We start from the raw sequence: 18,361 nt of genomic DNA on the forward strand, positions 1-18,361 counted from the left end.
TTTGATAGAATACCAATATCCCAATGGAGTTTGTTGCATTGCATTCCTCATTAAAGTACCTTTCCAATGATATATAACATGATGGTATTATTTGTACATACCAATTTTTTTTCACAATTTTGGCCACTAGTGTCAAGCTCAGCTTTTTGCCCCCCTAGAGCTTGTTGCCCAGTACAACCGCTACCCTTGCATCCCCTTAGCTATGCCATTGAGATCAGTGTTTTTCAACCAGTGGTAAGGGTGCATACTGACATGGTTCTAGTGGCACCCCTGGGCACCTGCTGCCCAGCAGCAAAACTGGAACATAACACAACGAACAGCATGTTTTTCCACGCTCGAAAAAGCCCTCCCATCCACCCTGAGCCTCTTACTGGTGTTTGTCGCATCGCATCGCATCAGGTCTCCAAACCAAGAAGTAACTATCCTATAATGTTATTGCCAATTACTTCTGGTAGTACTTCGAATGGGTGGACCACATGAAGTGGTACAGCAAAGGACAAACTTTGAGAAACACTGAGCTAGATGATAGCCACTCAGCCCAATTTCCCTTCCTTACTCCCTTTTTTGTGGACCAGTGGCTAAGACAAACCTGTACTGTTGCATCCCTGGGCAAAGTCACTCCTAGATATTAGAGATCTAGGCCATTCTAACATTCATTAACCTATCCCCCTTAATCTACCCAAACCAGACCACATTGCACCACAATTGCAGAAATGTGCCCAAAAAACAAATAGGTCCAACATTTGAACAATTCCATCAAAACATGTAAGTCACATGCTGAAAGGCAGAAGGGAAGGGACCTTTGGTTGAAGGGCCAAAGGATTTTTATCCAATTTGATCATGATGTTGAGGAGGATAGGCGATGCTAATCTCTGGGAACCCAGTTATTACTTCCAGCCTCACATAAGGACTGGACTCTCAGGGCCCAATCCTATACAGTGCAAAATGTGTTGTAAGGCATGTTTGCGGGCCCTAACATGGAACACCAGTGCTAGTGCAGAGCTGGCTGGTGCTAGGCTGGCACAGGAGATCTGCTGCTTATCAGTCACACAGACCGCCGGGCAGCAGAGAGGTAGGTGGGAATGTGGGGATAGGCGGGGAGGTGGGACAAGTGGAGCTTTGATCCACTGGATCTTGAGCCTCCATTTCGGGCCACCAGCCCAACATGGAGGCTCAAAATTTTACACCGATCTTCGGGTCAACATAGAATTGAGTAGCCCCATTGTGGGGCTACTCTGCTTACCCACAGAAGAGGTCGAAAGTTCCATTCTCCAAAGGAGCCACCGGCACTGCTTGCAGAGTGCGCAGGATGCAACGGCAGCCATTTTCAGTCATATTAACACAAAAAAGCATTGGCAAACCCAACAAACCATTTAGTCCAATACCAAATAATAATATTCACATTGAAACAAAAATTTGTGAGAGATTCAGCTAAACGCAATGTGGAAGTTCACAAGGAGAGTTTCCCCAATATAGATGTCGATTTTATTCAAAGGAACCCAAACACTGTCCTCTTACATTTGCACTTTAAATAACAAAATCCTGCAGTTTTCTGAAACAATTACAGCAAAAGAAGAATTTACCTGTCTCTGGAAATTAAGCAATCGTAGTGCTTTAAGTTCAATGGTAGCTTTGGTTCGCAGGTCACCAGCCAGGGACCCAGGAAGGTTTTCAAGTTCTTGGATTCGGTGGGCGATGCGAGCCTGCAGCCTGAACACAACAGGTTAAAGGTAAACCATACGCTTTTTAAGCATGGGAAACACCAGCACTAGCATGAGGGACAGCCAGGGCAGCCCCTTTCCACTTTTCCAAGGACTACTTAAGACCTGTGTGCCCAGAAAGGTGCTCAGGCCAAAGAAAGCTGATAACACCAGTGCCTACAAAGACTGAGAGTGGTCTGAAAGTTTTATTACTGCATTATACTTTTTAAAACTCGTAAGCCACCTTGCGGACTTCTTCAGAAGTAGAAAGGCAGGATATAAATATCTGGATATGGATATATTTAGTTAATCTATAGAAGAGATGTTGAATACAGCAGCAATTTACCACAGTTAAGCTTCAGTTAACCATAACTGAAGCAACTGAACTGATCCTTCGACATAAGACAATATTTTAATATAACCACTAAATCTTAACACAGTCTTGTCTTTAACTGCTCATCTGGTCGCCACTGGCAACCTAGAATTTCTGATAGTCAAGCGTTAGCTATGAGGTTTTGCCCTTTTAAAAAACTGCCTCTGAGGGCAGCAACTTCAGCTTCAGCAGTACTTCAAGAGTCAATAGTATTCCCAGCAATTGGCTCCTGCTAGCCCCCCCCCCCCAATCTAGACTGTGATTAGAAATGGCCCTGTGATATGATGTAGGGCTGTTTCCTCACTATCCGTGCTTGAGAAACAATGGAAGAAACCACTGCCTGAAACAGTGATGCAGACAAATGTTTAAAAAAATTAAAAGTCCAGTCACCACCACAGACAAGCCCCCCAAAGCAGGCAGCTAAAATTCATAATTTTAGCTTTGCTAAATAATGTATAATGCTTTGCTTAGGGCTTGGTAACAGATTCTCTGGTGCAATTTTTAGCATAAAAGGCTAGGAACCAGTGAATCTGAAGTCTAGGAGTAGTATCAACATGCCCCAATGAGTCACTCAAGTGACTTATCCTTTGGTAAAAAGTTAACTCTTCTAAAAATTAGTATCAGTGAAAGGGAAAAGACAGAATGTTACTTAAGAAGCACATATAGTTTTACCTGTATTCTCTCTCTTGAAGGATTTCAACTGGGTCAAGTCCTCTTGGTTTCTGGATTGGAGTAATACGATTCTGCTTCTGATGGAGCTGAACCATTGGGGCAGGCTGGGCTGGTTGCCCAGGTGACTGAGTTTGGGGAGGCATTACAGGGGATGCTGCTGGAGGTACCGCTGGAGGTGCTGGTGAAGGACGGCCTGTTGGCTGAGGAGGAATAAGTTTCTGAGGTGTGCTAGTAGGGGCTGCAGCATTTGCCATTGGTCCTGTTAAAGAACAACAACAAAAAAGTCTGTTATGTGAGGGAACTTAAGACCTCAATTGGACACATAAACACGAGCAGAAAAACCGACATCTTCAAAGACTGTTTTCCACAGTTAGTGTTATTTTATTATACACTGCTCAAAACAATAAAGGGAACACTTAAACAACACAATGTCACTCCAAGTCAATCACACTTCTGTGAAATCAAACTGTCCACCTAGGAAGCCACACCGATTGACAATCAAGTTCACATGCTGTTGCACAAATGGAGTAGACAACAGCTGGAAATCATAGGCAAATAACAAGACACCCCCAATAAAGGAGTGGTTCTGCAGGTGGTGACCACAGACCACTTTGCAGTCCCTAAGCTTTCTGGCTGATGTTTGGGTGACCTTTGAATGCTGGCGGTGCTGTCACTCTACTGGCAGCATGAGGCGGAGTCTGCAAACCACACAAGTGGCTCAGGTAGTGCAGCTCATCCAGGATGGCACATCAATGCGAGCTGTGGCAAGGTTTGCTGTGTCTGTCAGTGTAGTGTCCAGAGCATGGAGGTGCTACCAGGAGACAGGCCAGTACACCAGGAGACGCGGAGGAGGCCATAGGAGGGCAACAACCCAGCATCAGGACCGCTACCTCCACCTTCGTGCCAGGAGGAACAGGAGGAGCACTGCCAGAGCCCTGCAAAATGACCTCCAACAGGCCACAAATGTGCATGTGTCTGCTCAAATGGTCAGAAACAGGCTCCATGAGGGTGGTATGAGGGCCCGACGTCCACAGGTGGGGGTTGTGCTGATAGCCTGACACTGTGCAGGACGTTTGGCATTTGCCAGAGAACACCAAGATTGGCAACCTCGCCACTGGTGCCCTGTGCTCTTCACAGATGAAAGCAGGTTCACACTGAGCACATGTGACAGACGTGACAGAGTCTGGAGACGGCAGGGAGAACGTTCTGCTGCCTGCAACATCCTCCAGCATGACCGGTTTGGCAGTGGGTCAGTAATGGTGTGGGGTGGCATTTCTTTGGGGTGCCGCACAGCCCTCCATGTGCTCGCCAGAGCTAGCCTGACTGCCATTAGGTACCGAGATGAGATCCTCAGACCCCTTGTGAGACCATATGCTGGCGTGGTTGGCCCTGGGTTCCTCCTAATGCAGGACAATGCTAGACCTCATGTGGCTGGAGTGTGTCAGCAGTTCCTGCAAGATGAAGGCATTGATGCTATGGACTGGCCCGCCCGTTCCCCAGACCTGAATCCAACTGAGCACATCTGGGACATCATGTCTCGCTCCATCCACCAGCGCCACATTGCACCACAGACTGTCCAGGAGTTGGCAGATGCTTTAGTCCAGGTCTGGGAGGCGATCCCTCAGGACACTATCCGCCACCTCATCAGGAGCATGCCCAGACATTGTAGGGAGGTCATACAGGCACGTGGAGGCCACACACACTACTGAGCCTCATTTTGACTTGCTTTATGAACATTACATCGAAGTTGGATCAGCCTGTAGTGTGTTTTTCCACTTCAATTTTGAGTATGACACCAAACCCAGACCTCCATGGGTTGACAAATGTGATTTCCATTGATGATTGTTGTGTGATTTTGTTGTCAAGCACATTCAACTATGTCAGGAACAAAGTATTTAATAGGCATATTTCGTTCATTCAGATCTCGGATGTGTTGTTTAAGTGTTCCCTTTATTGTTTTGAGCAGTATGTTTTAAACCAACCTTCCCCCAAAGGGTTCATGGCAGTGTATGCTGGTTCCTTCTCATTCTCTCATTTATCCTCACAAAAACTCTATGAGATGGTTTAAGCTGAGACACCATGAATGGCCCCATGGCCAACTAGTGACCAACATGGCATGAATCTGAAAGACCTCTCCCTGATCCGCCATTCTACCCACTATATCACAGACTCTACCATGAGAGACTGTATTGTGCAAGGACCTCTGAATTTAATCAAAGCTGCACTAAAAATAGTAATCAAAACCAACTGTGACAACTATCTTACACATATAATATGCTAAATACCATTTGAAGCCTGTTGCTATCCAACTGCAAGCTTTCTCCAAGCCTACCTACTGTGATATAACAGAGATTATATTTAAGCAAATTAGAAACAAAATTGAATTTCAGTGAATTTTTCACCCACAGTCTTACCTTCAGGCCAGGGCTTTGGGGGTCCACCAGGGGGCTGCCCAGGCATTCCTGGAGGAACTCCTGAGGGTCCAGGAGGGGGCATGTTAGGCCCTCCCATACCTATGCACACATTTGAATAGATATAAAAGATGAAGAATAAGGCTTTCTTTCCATACAGTTTTCTTTGCTCCTAGAGGAGAGCTCTAGCGAGCTCTAGGAGCTTTGGGAACTTTGTTCCCAAAGAGTCTCTAAAAATACATTCAAGCTTATACGCACCATGAGGTCTGTTGTAGTTTGGAGGTGTGGGTCCAGGTGTAGGCCCGGGTCCTTGCACTGGTCCTGTTCCAGATACAGAAGGTGGAGGTAGAGTTGGCATTTGCTGCTGCATTCCAGGCAGTGGCCTTTTTCCCTGCACTGCCATTTGAAGATGATCAGGTAAAGGCTGCCCTCTGGCAAGCATCTTGTAGGCCATGATTTGAGCCCTCAATTGATGCAGCTGATTCTGGTTAAAAGGAGTTGGGCCTCGATTCTGCTGTCCTAGTGCTTGTGGGTCAGCCCCATCTAACGGGACTCCACCAGGACCAGAGGGCATCTGGGGGCCAGAAGAAGGACCATTAGCTGGCACTGGACTTGATGCATGCTCAGAGCCACCAAGTGGAGAAGGGTAACCTAGAGAGCAAGAATTTGCAGTTTAGTTCCCTCAATCAAGCACAAGATCAAAGTTTTATTTTACATACAAAGTATTTAGAGATACATCTTCTTTTTAAATTCACAGTCTGAAGAGACACTAATTAAATCATCAATATTTGCTAGAAATCAAAACAAACATCAAAACATGGAGTTGAGGGCACGAATTTGCAGAAAGGATTCTGGCTAAAGATGAGATTCCACACCTGCTGGTAAATATCAAGAGCCTGCAGTGCTACTACTAGCCGTTGCATATGACATCTTGTTCAGCTAAAAATATAAGCAATCCCCCAAAATGTTTCTTGCAAAAAACACACTCCCCTACACAAGTTTATTTGATCAAGTTAACATGGTACATGATGAATACTCAGAAGCACATCAATGGCTGCCATTGATAGAAACACTATATTCCTTCTTGTGATACCCAGGGTTCCCCCTAAGCCAGGGGTGTCAAATTCATTTCATACGGAGGGCCACATAGCATTCATGACGCCTGCTGAGGGCTGGAAGTGATGTCATTAGGTCGGAAGTGATGTCATTAAACAGGTCATAACCAAAAATAAACACTTTTTTCTCACTTAGGAACTCATTAGCTGCAAATAACAAAAGAGAAAATATACAAATCTTGATCATATTTCAAGATATGGGAGAGCCCAATTTTCATGAGGGCTGCCCTTTCAGCAGTAACACCTCAGCACTACTCAGCAGCTGAGAGCCTGAGGGTCATATAAAAAGCTTCCGCGGGCCGCATCCGACCCCCAGGCCTTATGTTTGACACTCCTGCCCTAAGCTGTGCGGCCATACGGCCATGCAGCTTCAAAACTGAGCTCTGAGCAGCTCAGAGCTCAGTGACCTGGAAATTGACATCATCATTGAGTGTCTGGAGATACCGCCAAGCAGCTGAGGAAGGGCTCCACGCAGCACCACAAAAACTACGGGGGAACACTGGTGATGTCCCAAGGTAACAACATGGCTGTACATACTGTGGCCATTCTTCTCTGCTACTGTGATTCCAAATATTTCTATCTCAAGTATATATCTGGACTTTCAGAAGGCGTTCGACACGGTCCCTCACCAAAGGCTACTGAAAAAACTCCACAGTCAGGGAATTAGAGGGCAGGTCCTCTCCTGGACTGAGACCTGGTTGAAGACCAGGAAACAGAGAGTGGGTGTCAATGGGCAATTTTCACAATGGAGAGAGGTGAAAAGTGGTATGCCCCAAGGATCTGTCCTGGGACCTGTGCTTTTCAACCTCTTCATAAATGACGTGGAGACAGGGGTGAACAGTGAGGTGGATAAGTTTGCAGACGACATCAAACTTTTCCGAGTGGTGAAGACCAGAAGTGAATGTGAAGGACCAGAAGGATCTCTCCAGACTGGCAGAATGGGCAGCAAAATGGCAGATGCGCTTCAATGTCAGTAAGTGTAAAGTCATGCACATTGGAGCAAAAAATCAAAACTTCACATATAGGCTAATGGGTTCTGAGCTGTCTGTGACAGATCAGGAGAGAGATCTTGGGGTGGTGGTGGACAGGTCGATAAATGTGTCGACCCAATGTGTGGCAGCAGTAAAGAAGACCAATTCTATGCTTGGGATCATTAGAAAAGGTATTGAGAACAAAACAGCTAATATTATAATGCCGTTGTACAAACTGATGGTAAAGCCACACCTGGAGTATTGTGTCCAGTTCTGGTCACCACATCTCAAAAAGGACATAGTGGAAATTGAAAAGGTGCAAAAGAGAGCGACCAAAATGATCACTGGGCTGGGGAACCTTCCTTATGAGGAAAGGCTATGGCATTTGGGCCTCTTCAGCCTAGAAAAGAGGCGCCTGAGGGGGGACACGATTGAGACATACAAAAATATGCATGGGAAGTATAAAGTGGATAGAGAGATGCTCTTTACACTCTCACATAACACCAGAACCAGGGGACATCCACTAAAATTGAGTGTTGGGAGGGTTAGGACAGATAAAAGAAAATATTTCTTTACTCAGCGTGTGGTTGGTCTGGAACTCCTTGCCACAGGATGTGGTGATGACATCTGGCCTGGATGCCTTTAAAAGGGGATTGCACAAGTTTCTGGAGGAAAAATCCATTATGGGTTACAAGCCATGATGTGTATGTGCAACCTCCTGATTTTAGAAATGGGCTATGTCAAAATGCCAATGCAAGCGAGGTCACCAGGATGCAGGTCTCTTGTTATCTGGTGTGCTCCCTGGAGCATTCGGTGGGCCGCTGTGAGATACAGGAAGCTGGACTAGATGGGCCTATGGCCTGATCCAGTGGGGCTGCTCTTATGTTCTTAAGTTCAGTTATTTATATCAAGCCAGAGGACGGATTAGCAATCTTATCCACATTTATCCAGAAGATAATAGTACCTTGAGAATGCTGGTCCATTGGGCTTGGAGGAGGTCCCATGCCTGTGTGTGCACCAGCCCTCATTCCCATGCCCTTCATCTGGCTGTAACGGGGGTCCTCAGAGATCCCTTTCTCATGTATGGAATCCATTGGCTGCAACAACAATGAAAATTAAACTTCTAAAATTCATTTAGACACAAAATGTTTCCCATGAAAGAATTAAGCTCTTATTCTGCATACGCAAACATGACATGGCTGCTTGATGAAATTATGATATCAAGCCACTATCGTGCCAATCAACAATAATCACTGCTCATACGTATGCCACTGTCTGAAGAGTAATAATGGATTATGCTCTCAGTAGCATATGAATGAGAACCGCTATATACCAACAAAAGCCCTTCTCAAAATTTATTTATCCCCCTTCCTCATTTCATAAACCACTCTATTTTGTTCTTGTAACTTTTAACACACTCTGTGCATTTTCAGTTTCTGGTGTGGTTTTGTATCTCAAATACAGCTATGTCTACTTAAGAGTTTTTCCAAGTGTTTTGTATTAAGGGACTCATAAGATACATTTCTGCTAACAGCATGTGTTATTAATCTGGCATGAAATCTACTTTTCTAACATAGAAGTTTGTTTTACAAACCATATAACCCTAACAATAGGATAATTAATTGCAGGGCTAAGGGAACAATTGTATGGAACATTGTAGACAGAAAACAATTAATGAATTCAATTCATTTTATTCACCACCACAACACAGAACGAGGCATATCATCAGTGAAGCAATAATGAAAGAGAGGGAAAATGCAGTACTGATCACTCTGCTTCCATTTACTACAGGGAAGTTAAGAATGCTATTAAAAATGCACAGAGACTAATGTAAGCCAAATTATGGCTTATTACCTTATGCATCTGATGCATGTTGTCCTGAGAATAACCTCCAGGCCCCTGGGATGAAATAGGGTGTCCTGCTGATGGTGGCCCAGGGCTGGGGCCCATCATGCTATGTGCAGAACCAGGGGATGGTCCAGGACTGGGGCCCAGCATAGCACCAGGAGAAGGCCCAGGCCCAGGAGAAGGCCCAGGACGAGGTGTTCCTCCCATTGGAGGATCTGGCGTGGACATTTTCAACAATATGGTTCAAATAATATCCTAGTGCAAGAGAATCCATGATTAGCAAAAACATTCAATTGGTCAACAAAATACAATCAGTGTTGGACAATATGGCATAATTCTAACACAGACATGTTGGTCTGGGGACATCATCATATACAATTAGGGAGGAGACCGATCTTCTTGACCGATACAACAAGAGTTCAGAGACCCTTCGGTTTTATATGTGGTTCGACGGTAAACAACTTTTGCCTTGGTACTTCATAGGTTTCTGAAGGGAGGCTATTACAATAACAGTGAAGAATTCCAGAAAGCCAAGAGTAAATTTTCCAACTACAGTCCTGGGTTAGTTCACAATGCTGGTCTCCAGAGAACTGGTATGGCTTTTCTTTGCTTCCTTTCCCCTCACAGAAAGCAAACCACAGACACATCTTGACCAACCCTTCCTACTTCCACATTCCTATAGATAGGTTTCTGCTATTTTGTTCTAAAGCTTGTTATGCTCTAGAACAGGGGTGTCCAAAGTTTTTGGCAGGAGGGCCACATCAGCTCTCTTACACTGTGTCAGGAGCCAGGGAAAAAAAAAGAATTAATTTACATTTAAAATTTGAATAAATTTGCATAAGTTTACATAAATGAATATATTAAAGATGGACTTATATGAATGAATGAAGGTCTTGCGATAGCTCAAGGCCTGGGCCACCTTTGCACAAAAGGCCTTCTGTTTGCTGCCGCTACTGCATCACAGATGTGAAACAGCAAGCAGTGGAGGGAGCCCTCATCCCACAGCTCACGCAAGAGGTCAAACAGTCGCCCTCATGTTGAGATCAGTTGCGTTGGGCCAGAGTGCTGCAAGGGGCCCCAGGGACGGGGTTTGGGTACCCCTGCTCTAGAATCCTCTGGAATCTCAGGAAATCCAGCATGTTGTGTACATGCTGTATAACTGAGACCACATCACCTTGATAATTTCACCTGCCGACATGGCGCTCTCCCTCCTGCTAACTTGTAGAGTGGCCTGGTTTGCCAGTGACTTTCTGTTTTTGCTGCCATGCTGCCTTACGTACTTCACCACCACGCCATTATTCTAAATAATTTCTTCAATGAACCATGCGGGCATTTCAGTTACACTGAAGCTCTGACTCCCTTTTTCTCTGGTACCGGATTGCTTGGTGAGTGCACCATAGCTAACAGTTAACTGTCCCTTAATGTGTGTGTCTTGGTGTAAAAGTGTATAGCATTACTACCTGTGTCCCTGAGCACTTATGTTAACAATAGGACCCTCTGGGTCCTTATGTTAACACTTATGTTCACAATAAGACTCTGACTATCCTCTTAAATTATATGATGAGAGTACAAATGTATAAAACACCTCATCAAAATAATAAAACCCCAACAACTAAAACTAATAAAGCTGTTACAACAATATACAATAAAATACAGACAACTGCAGCACAGTACAAAATCAGCACATAATCAAGTCTCCATGGAAACAATCAGGAAAAGTCCATTGATGTTAAAGGAAGAGTATCTCTTGTTGAGCTAAAAGCAGTTGTAAGGAGCAAAATTTTCATCAGGACTGCAGCAAAACAGAAGAGTGCTAAATATCATCTTCCCCTCTGAGCCATGGTCTCATGTGCCCCCTCATCCCTTTGCTGCTACGTAACTGAAACACACAAACAGGCAGGGCCAAACTATGTGTTTAACACAATGTATTTCTGTGAATTTCTGCCTCACACTACACCAGAAAAAAGGTCCACATATCTGGCAAGGCTTACCATGTTGCAGAAAAGTACTGAACTGTGACAGCATAGTGCCAGATAACATTAAGTCCCAATTCCAGCACAGTTCTGCCAGAGTTACAGATTCACAATATTATTCTGCCCAACATCTTGAAGGAGGACCTATGCTTGAGAAACTACATCCAAAGATTTTCAAGAGTCCCAATATACAGTGGCTGGGATCCAAAAGAGCTACTTCAGGTGAGGCTTCTAATATCTCTCATTTAACATACATATATGCAGAATAACAAATTTCAGAACTCCCTTACATTTCTAAAATTACTTTTTTGTGAATTGAGGGATGGAAAGGAAAGTCCTTTTACACTGAGCAAGCTGAATGTTTCTTGGGATCCAAGATAGTATCTGTTGAAAGCGTGTCAACAGCTTCAAATATTTTAAGATGGTGAGAGGTAAGACTTTGCTTTCCAGAAACCATGCCTATTCTGCAAAACCTGTTCTTCTAGTCATTTAACAATTCTAGCTTTAAGATTCTCCTTCAATGTACTTAGAATAAATGTTAGATTAAACAGGATATAGTGTTTATGGATGCTTTAAAATGCTTTAGCATTACAGTCAAATACAAGTGTGCATTGTTTAACGACCTTCGGATTGCATAAGACATGGCGATCAAAACACAACAAAGAGGCTCTTAATGAGGGAATTGGGTCTCCAGTAGCTTGCCCAGCAAGTGTCTGTTTACACAACAAAGGGGCTCCTAATGAGGCAATCTATCTCCAGGAGCCTGCGCATTGAGTGTCTGGCAGGAGTGTCTGTTTACACAACAAAGGCAGTGGATGGAGCTGAATGTTCGCATTATGACCTAATCGCATTATGATGGGATCAGAGAACATATCCCTGTTGTTAAGTAACACACACCTGTATATCCAGAGAACTTTGAAAACGGTAATACAGAAATCTCAAATGCTTCAGGGAGGGATTCTCTAACTGGGGCATCACTATGCTTCAGCCAGCCCTTAAGGGGCGGGGCAGGAGAATGGCGGTAATGCGATAATTGCACCACTGCGAAGGACAAAGGGGCTTTTTTCACTTACCTCTGCCAGTGCCAGCCTCTGGGGGGTGAGCATGGAGGGATCCTGCTGACCCTCTGCAGGGCGCGATGCACCTCAGAAAGCTAAAAATAGCTATCATGACTCACTTCTAATTTGCAATTGTGAAACTGGAAGTGGGTCACAAAAGCTATTTTTACCTTTTCTGAGGCATGGGGAGTCCTGCAGTGGGGTCTGCAGGCTCCCCGCACCCCTCCAAAGGCTGGCACTGGCAGAGGTAAAGTGGGGAAAAAAATGACCCTTTGTTCCAGCTGGCGGCATGATTGGCACAATGATGTTGCCGCCATTCCTCCATCCCCGCAAATACTTGGAGAAGCCCAAACCCTTGGAGAGAGTTTGGGAACTGCTGGCTTAGGGATTGGGTGTTCTGTTATGCAGATTTATTAAAATATCACAGAGCTGTTTAAAAGGGCAGCTCAAGTCCAGCTGAATTTCTCTCACAGCAGTTGAATTTTCCTATCAGTACATATTCTGTTACTGAGTCAGCACACACTCTGGTATTTGCAATCACTGTCTGCTCAAAGGGCACACTATTCACATACATGCAGGGGAGCCACAATATCAATGGATCCTATATCCGTGGATTGGGTCTGCGGGGCCTGCCCAAGCATTCCACCTCTGGAGGTGAGCTCCACCCAGGACCTCTGCCAGGCTCAGACTGACAAATACATGACTTCCGACTTGCCCGGACCTCCTAATGCTTTATAAGGCATTAAAAAGTCACCTCTGGTTTTTTTAAAAATCATGTGTTTCTAATGTAAGTCAGTCTGAGACCAGCAGAGGCTGCGGACAAACCCGTGCAACCACTGCTGGGCTCAGAAGACCCTACAAAAGCAAAGAGAGCAGAGCTCTCCTCAACTCCAGAGGGTGGGGGGGATTCACCTGTATCTGCAGTTTCAGTTTAACCGCAGGGGGTGCTGCAACTGAATCCCTGTGGATATGGGGGCACACCTGTATATCCAAGTTTCCTTCAGCATAGGAGAAGAAAATACTCTATTGGAGAAAACCTAAAGTGGTCCTTAGTATTGCAGGATATTAAACAGGAAGTATTACTTTGTATTAGAACATTTAAAATTTACACATATGTTATATGCTCATTTTCTCTGGAAACTGCTTTGTGAACTTTTTTGTTGAAAAGCAATATATATTCTTAATAATAATAATCCTGTCCCTTTGATTTCTCCCACCTGATCTTCCATTCCATTTTTTCTCCTTTCAAATGCCCTTTGCATGAAATTCTGTTTAGAACCTTCCTCATCTCCAAATTCACTGCTAAACAAAATGTGATCTCTTTAAGGTCTACTTTGAAAGAAGTGGTCAAAGTACTTTTGTAAATAACAATTACATAGCTTCAATTTAAAAATGTTATCTTGCCTCACAAAAAAGTCCAGGGAAACTCACTAGGACTCCAGCTTTCTTCACTGTCTGAAAAACATCAGCAACATGCAGTTTTTTAAAAGTTCAATGCAGTTTTCTGCCAGACTTAATTACCCAACTACTGATAAGACTATCAAAAATATTATTACTGAGAATACTTATATACAGTATTCTTTTGAACAAGAATAAGTTCACAAAGCAGTTTACATAGTAAAATAAATCAAATGGTTTTTATGCTTCAATTGCCTATTATTAAATTTCTATTATTTACAACCTTTATTTTAAATGAAGGATGAAATCTGGGAGATTTCTCATTCTCCAATTTCACCTACCTGTGAACATCAACGGATTGGTTAATTCATAACACAGGTCCTGTGTGGCAATGAAGATACTCTCTGGTTTGCCAATCTCTATTCCAATACTGTTGGAAAAAGAACTTGCAGTTACAATCCTGTGTAAGATCCCTGCTTAAAATGCTGCATTCTGTCAGCACTTTAAGATGCAAAATGGCTGCCATCTACCACAAATTTAACATGGTAACCCATGCTTACAGATGTAGCCTTTCCAGGATCACAACTAACCCTAATATCTAATACATTTCAATATAGGAAAATCAAGCATTTTAACCCTTGCAAAAAAACCACAACAATGTAATATATTTGCAACACAGAACGGGTCAGCACTGTAATAGACTGCCCCATTAACCAAGGCTCTGTGCACATGAACAAAATGACACAGTATTATGTCCTTCTGTTAGGATTATTCAGATAAGCATTCCTTATTTTTGTCCAGTACTCCCATTCCCCAAGAGGACCTGATTAATGCATAATATTCAAATTTACCTTTTTTTTTTTTTTTTAAGAACACAGAACAACTTTTAAAGGATTCCCTGCTCCCATATGATCCTGCTTGCCCTACTGAGATTTTTGGCCCTATTGGGTTCCACTACTTCGGGGCAGGGCCATCTCAAATGCGGTGTGAAACTCCTGCCCTGGGAGGTTCATCTGGCCCCTCTCTTTCTGACAATCAGACATTTGGTGAAAACCACCTTATTTTGACAGGCCTTCAGTATTGCCCCTATCCCAGCTGGTGATTCTCTTGAGACTGCAGGTTTTGCTGTGGACGTTGTCCCTCTTTATTCTGCTGCTCTTTTATATGGTATTGCTTAGCCCAGTGGTGCTCAAACTGGTGGGTCACAACCCACCACTGAAACTTAAAAAAGGTCACTTTCTCCTCAAGGGGAGTGACCCAGAAATGGGTGTCCTGAAGGCGCCACAGCAATCGTAGTGTCACGGGTACCCAGAAGCATTTAATATAAGGGGGGGGGAGAACTGTGCAGCCTCCCAGAGGGTCCTGGAGGCTCGCAGCCCCCTCCACAACCCTCCTCTCCACAGCAGTGAGCTCCATTCTGCAGTTGGAGCCCACTTCTGGTTTGCAGTCAGAGCTCCGGGGTGCAGAGATTCTGAAACTAGAAGTGGGTTCTGACTACAGATCGGAGCTCACCAACATGGAGGGGAGGTTCATGAAGGGGACTGCAAGCCAAATGTAACATAGTCACTAGAAAAGATACTGCGCTGGGATGAAGAGGGACAGTTACTCTCTCCCTGCTAAATATAAGAAGAGTAACACTTCAAATAGCGCCTCTTTACCCAGTTAGCTGGGAAACATGATTTCATTTATTTTTATCATCCACATTGCTTTGGGTATTCTTTTACTGAAAGAATAGTATATAAATATTTTTGTAAGCAGCATACTATTTTAAAAACAGAACAGAACAGTTACTTATACAGGTTTATAGTAGCTGGATGGACGGACTGCAGTATCTAGCAACTGGTACCCACTTTCAGTCCATCTTGTGGGATGGTACATCTCGATGCCACTGCCACCATCAAAAGCCAGAGAAAAAAAGCAAAAGGAGGCTGCCTTGGGGAAACCTTCCTACCGGAGAGGAGAAACTTCAAATCCCGGGGGGGAGGGGTGTCTTAAAAGTCAGACAAAGGCTGGAGCTCTGGGAAGATAGGGCGACTAACTCCCTCCTGAGTGAGCCAAAAACCAGGAAGTTTAAAACCAGAGTTTCATTTTGTTAAAAGGATGAAAAACTCTAGAACAGAAGGGATAAAGTGAAAGACAAGAACAAAACACTTGAGGAATCACAGAAAAACAAAGGAATGTTTAGGTAGATGGGTCAGGCAAAAAATGTTATGGTGGTTAAGAGACCCGAACAAATTTCTAATGCAGCTATTTTCCCAGCTAATATGCTCACACTAATCCAGATACTTGGCCCTTACGCCCACACCTAGCTGGCAGACACACAACCCTCAGTGATGCATCCAACATACTGGATGAGACACAAGGGTAAATGTGCAGAGGTGGGGTGTATGATCTCACTTTTCAAAGCCTGTGAGTATTAGCTAGATTTTAGCCAATTGGATTTGAAGGGTCATCTGTGCCCTTGACTTTGCCCTTCTTGGGAATCAGATCAGCTTCATGCTCCAAAGACCAGGTCAATGCCAAGACCTTTGTTACCAGTCAACTGGAAAAGAAGAAGAGCAAACAATACATTAAACACAGCTAGGGCATCCAAATGACCAAGCAGTCTCTTGAACATGCTAAAGCCTCACAGAAACCTCAGAATTGAGAGGAAGGTCTCAAACACATAAAAGGGGGGGGGGGAAATAGGGAAAATAAGGGATTTTTACCACCATTACTACATTCATGCATAGTTGAGTGGAACTGTTGCAATAGTTGATTAAGACCCCAGTTCCATCAAGAAGGTAACTGGCTGCCCCTAGGCAAAATCAGTATTCAGTGATTTCAACTGAAAATCAATTTCAGTGAAGTAGATTTTCTAGAAAATGGAAACATCTAAACATCAATTGGGATCTCATTTACAGTACAATTCTATGCCCATCTACTGAAAAGTAGGTCCCATTGAGCTCAATGGGGTTTACTCCCAGGAAAGAGTATATGCAAGAATGCAGCCTTAGCATCTTTATTTATTTATAGTTTGTAAATAAAGCTAAATAAGTAGGCCATGGACACAATCCTAACCAGGTCTACTCAGAAGTAAGTCCTATTTTGTTCAATGGGGTTTACTCTCAGGAAAGTATGGTTAGGATTGCAGCCCATGTTCATTTTACATGTATAAAAATCTCAAAAGCTTCCCCAACAGCCAAAACCAACAATGCATGATTATAAGTCATATGTGTGCTTTCTAAGGATAATGATCTGAAAAGGTTAGTTAGTACATTGGAATTGCTTGATTTGACTGGAATTGCAACCATTTCTTATGTTACTAATTAGTTTTATGGAACAATACATTTTTAGAAATGAAAATCTTCCCACAAAAAATATAATCAGAAAACATTCTCAGAAATGTGCTGTCCTGTATCACTGATACTCTCAGCCTCTCTCTCATTAAGATTTGTTGTGGGGGAGAGGATACAAAATTAGAAAAAGATACATTGTAACCCATACTGACATCATAGGGCAGAGAAAGGCATTCTGAACAAAATTAACAGACTCAAATATCACTTTCTGTTGTGCTACTGTAAATATTTCTGCATCTGCATTATAATGCCTGCACATCTCTGTTTTATATATTATGTAGTATTACTATGATTTTACATTTTAAAAGATGCAATACTATAAATATTTCATAATAATATCAATTTCTTTCCACCTGAAAGGGACAAGGAAATAATTGTTGGGTAGAAGCTAAGGGAAAAAAGTTCAAGATGATAAAATGCGCAAGAAAAAGAAATGAAGGACAACAGTGACACATAAGCAAATCCCCTTGAGGAAGACAGCAGGGAGAGGTGCTGATGCAGCAAAGGGAGAGGGGGAGACAGATAAATACTGTTGGGTTAAAAAAAAAAAAGCAATTTCCTCAGTGAAAGAGAGAGGAGAAAAGAGTATTGAAAAATAGTGAACTAGAGGCAGAAGCTAAAAAGAAAAAGGTGCTGCCCATGAGGGAAGCTAGAAGCTACAAGAATGTTCATGGTTCATGCTCATGGCTCAATGCTCAGATGGGCAGTGCATCTGAGGAAAAAGAAAGGAAAAGAACAATTTCTAGGAATAATGACACGCTCTGAAAGAAGATGGATGTGTGTATGGCTAGCACCAGAATTGTCCTAGTCAGGAAATTGGCAAGCAGCCTGCCAAGTCCACCAAGTCCATCAAAGCCTCCTTGTGAGGAAACAGCATAAATATCTCCTTCTGCTGTCTCCTATCACTCCAACTGACTGGCACAAGGCAAAAAATATTGCCCCAAACTCCTCTGCACATTGCAAAGGACTTGTGTGAAGCAGGAAAAAAAGTGAGGCACCCTTACTTTATGCTGGGTTCCTTGGAGAGGTAAAAAAACAGCATCAGACTATCAGGAAGCTGATTCCCACCTTCCTGGAAGCACAAATGATAGATCTTGCACATGCATACAGAACAGAACAGAACAGAACAGAAACTTCCCTACTTACAAAAATTCAAGTTATGAACTTTCAAAGATATGAACATTACTTCGAGGTTTGTACCCAATCCCTTGGCTGGGAGTTGCTGGAGGATGCCCCTGGGTTGACACAGGAGGCCTATGTAAAGTTTGGCCCCAGCAGAGACAGCAAAAGCCTGCTACAGGCAAGAAGAGTCACTCAGCAGGTGATAGTCAATTGCCTGCTGAGTGACTACAGACACAGGTGGAAATGGGTGGGGCTGATTAGCCCAAGCCTGCCCTGAAACAGGCACCCATTGGCCAGCTTTTGTATAAAGCCAAAGCAGCCACTGCTGGACTGAGGGGGTTGTTGGCTGGGGAGCACTTTGTTGCTGTGTGTAACAGTGAGA

The 18,361-nt window shown here is 43.6% G+C and overlaps 1 protein-coding gene across 12 annotated transcripts in view; it reads right to left on the reverse strand.

The window, feature by feature from the left end:
- The window catches only part of SMARCA4 (SWI/SNF related, matrix associated, actin dependent regulator of chromatin, subfamily a, member 4), a 91,162-nt gene that overhangs the window by 68,662 nt on the left and 4,139 nt on the right, over positions 1-18,361 (reverse strand). For 11 of the 12 annotated variants that reach the window (XM_066618242.1, XM_066618241.1, XM_066618240.1 and 8 more), the window contains exons 2-8: positions 13,861-13,949; positions 9,097-9,345; positions 8,207-8,339; positions 5,415-5,807; positions 5,160-5,258; positions 2,746-3,004; positions 1,584-1,710 (exon numbers count right to left, since the gene is read on the reverse strand). In XM_066618242.1, the coding sequence (XP_066474339.1) occupies positions 1,584-1,710; positions 2,746-3,004; positions 5,160-5,258; positions 5,415-5,807; positions 8,207-8,339; positions 9,097-9,318 (1,233 nt within the window). In that variant the 5' untranslated portion in view covers positions 9,319-9,345; positions 13,861-13,949. Of the gene's footprint in view, positions 1-1,583; positions 1,711-2,745; positions 3,005-5,159; positions 5,259-5,414; positions 5,808-8,206; positions 8,340-9,096; positions 9,346-13,860; positions 13,950-15,916; positions 16,062-18,361 lie in introns of all 12 variants that reach the window. The other variant, XM_066618234.1, reaches the window with a different exon arrangement.

Source organism: Tiliqua scincoides, chromosome 2, assembly GCF_035046505.1.
Source record: "Tiliqua scincoides isolate rTilSci1 chromosome 2, rTilSci1.hap2, whole genome shotgun sequence".
In the NCBI taxonomy this organism is placed as follows: Eukaryota; Metazoa; Chordata; class Lepidosauria; order Squamata; family Scincidae; genus Tiliqua; species Tiliqua scincoides.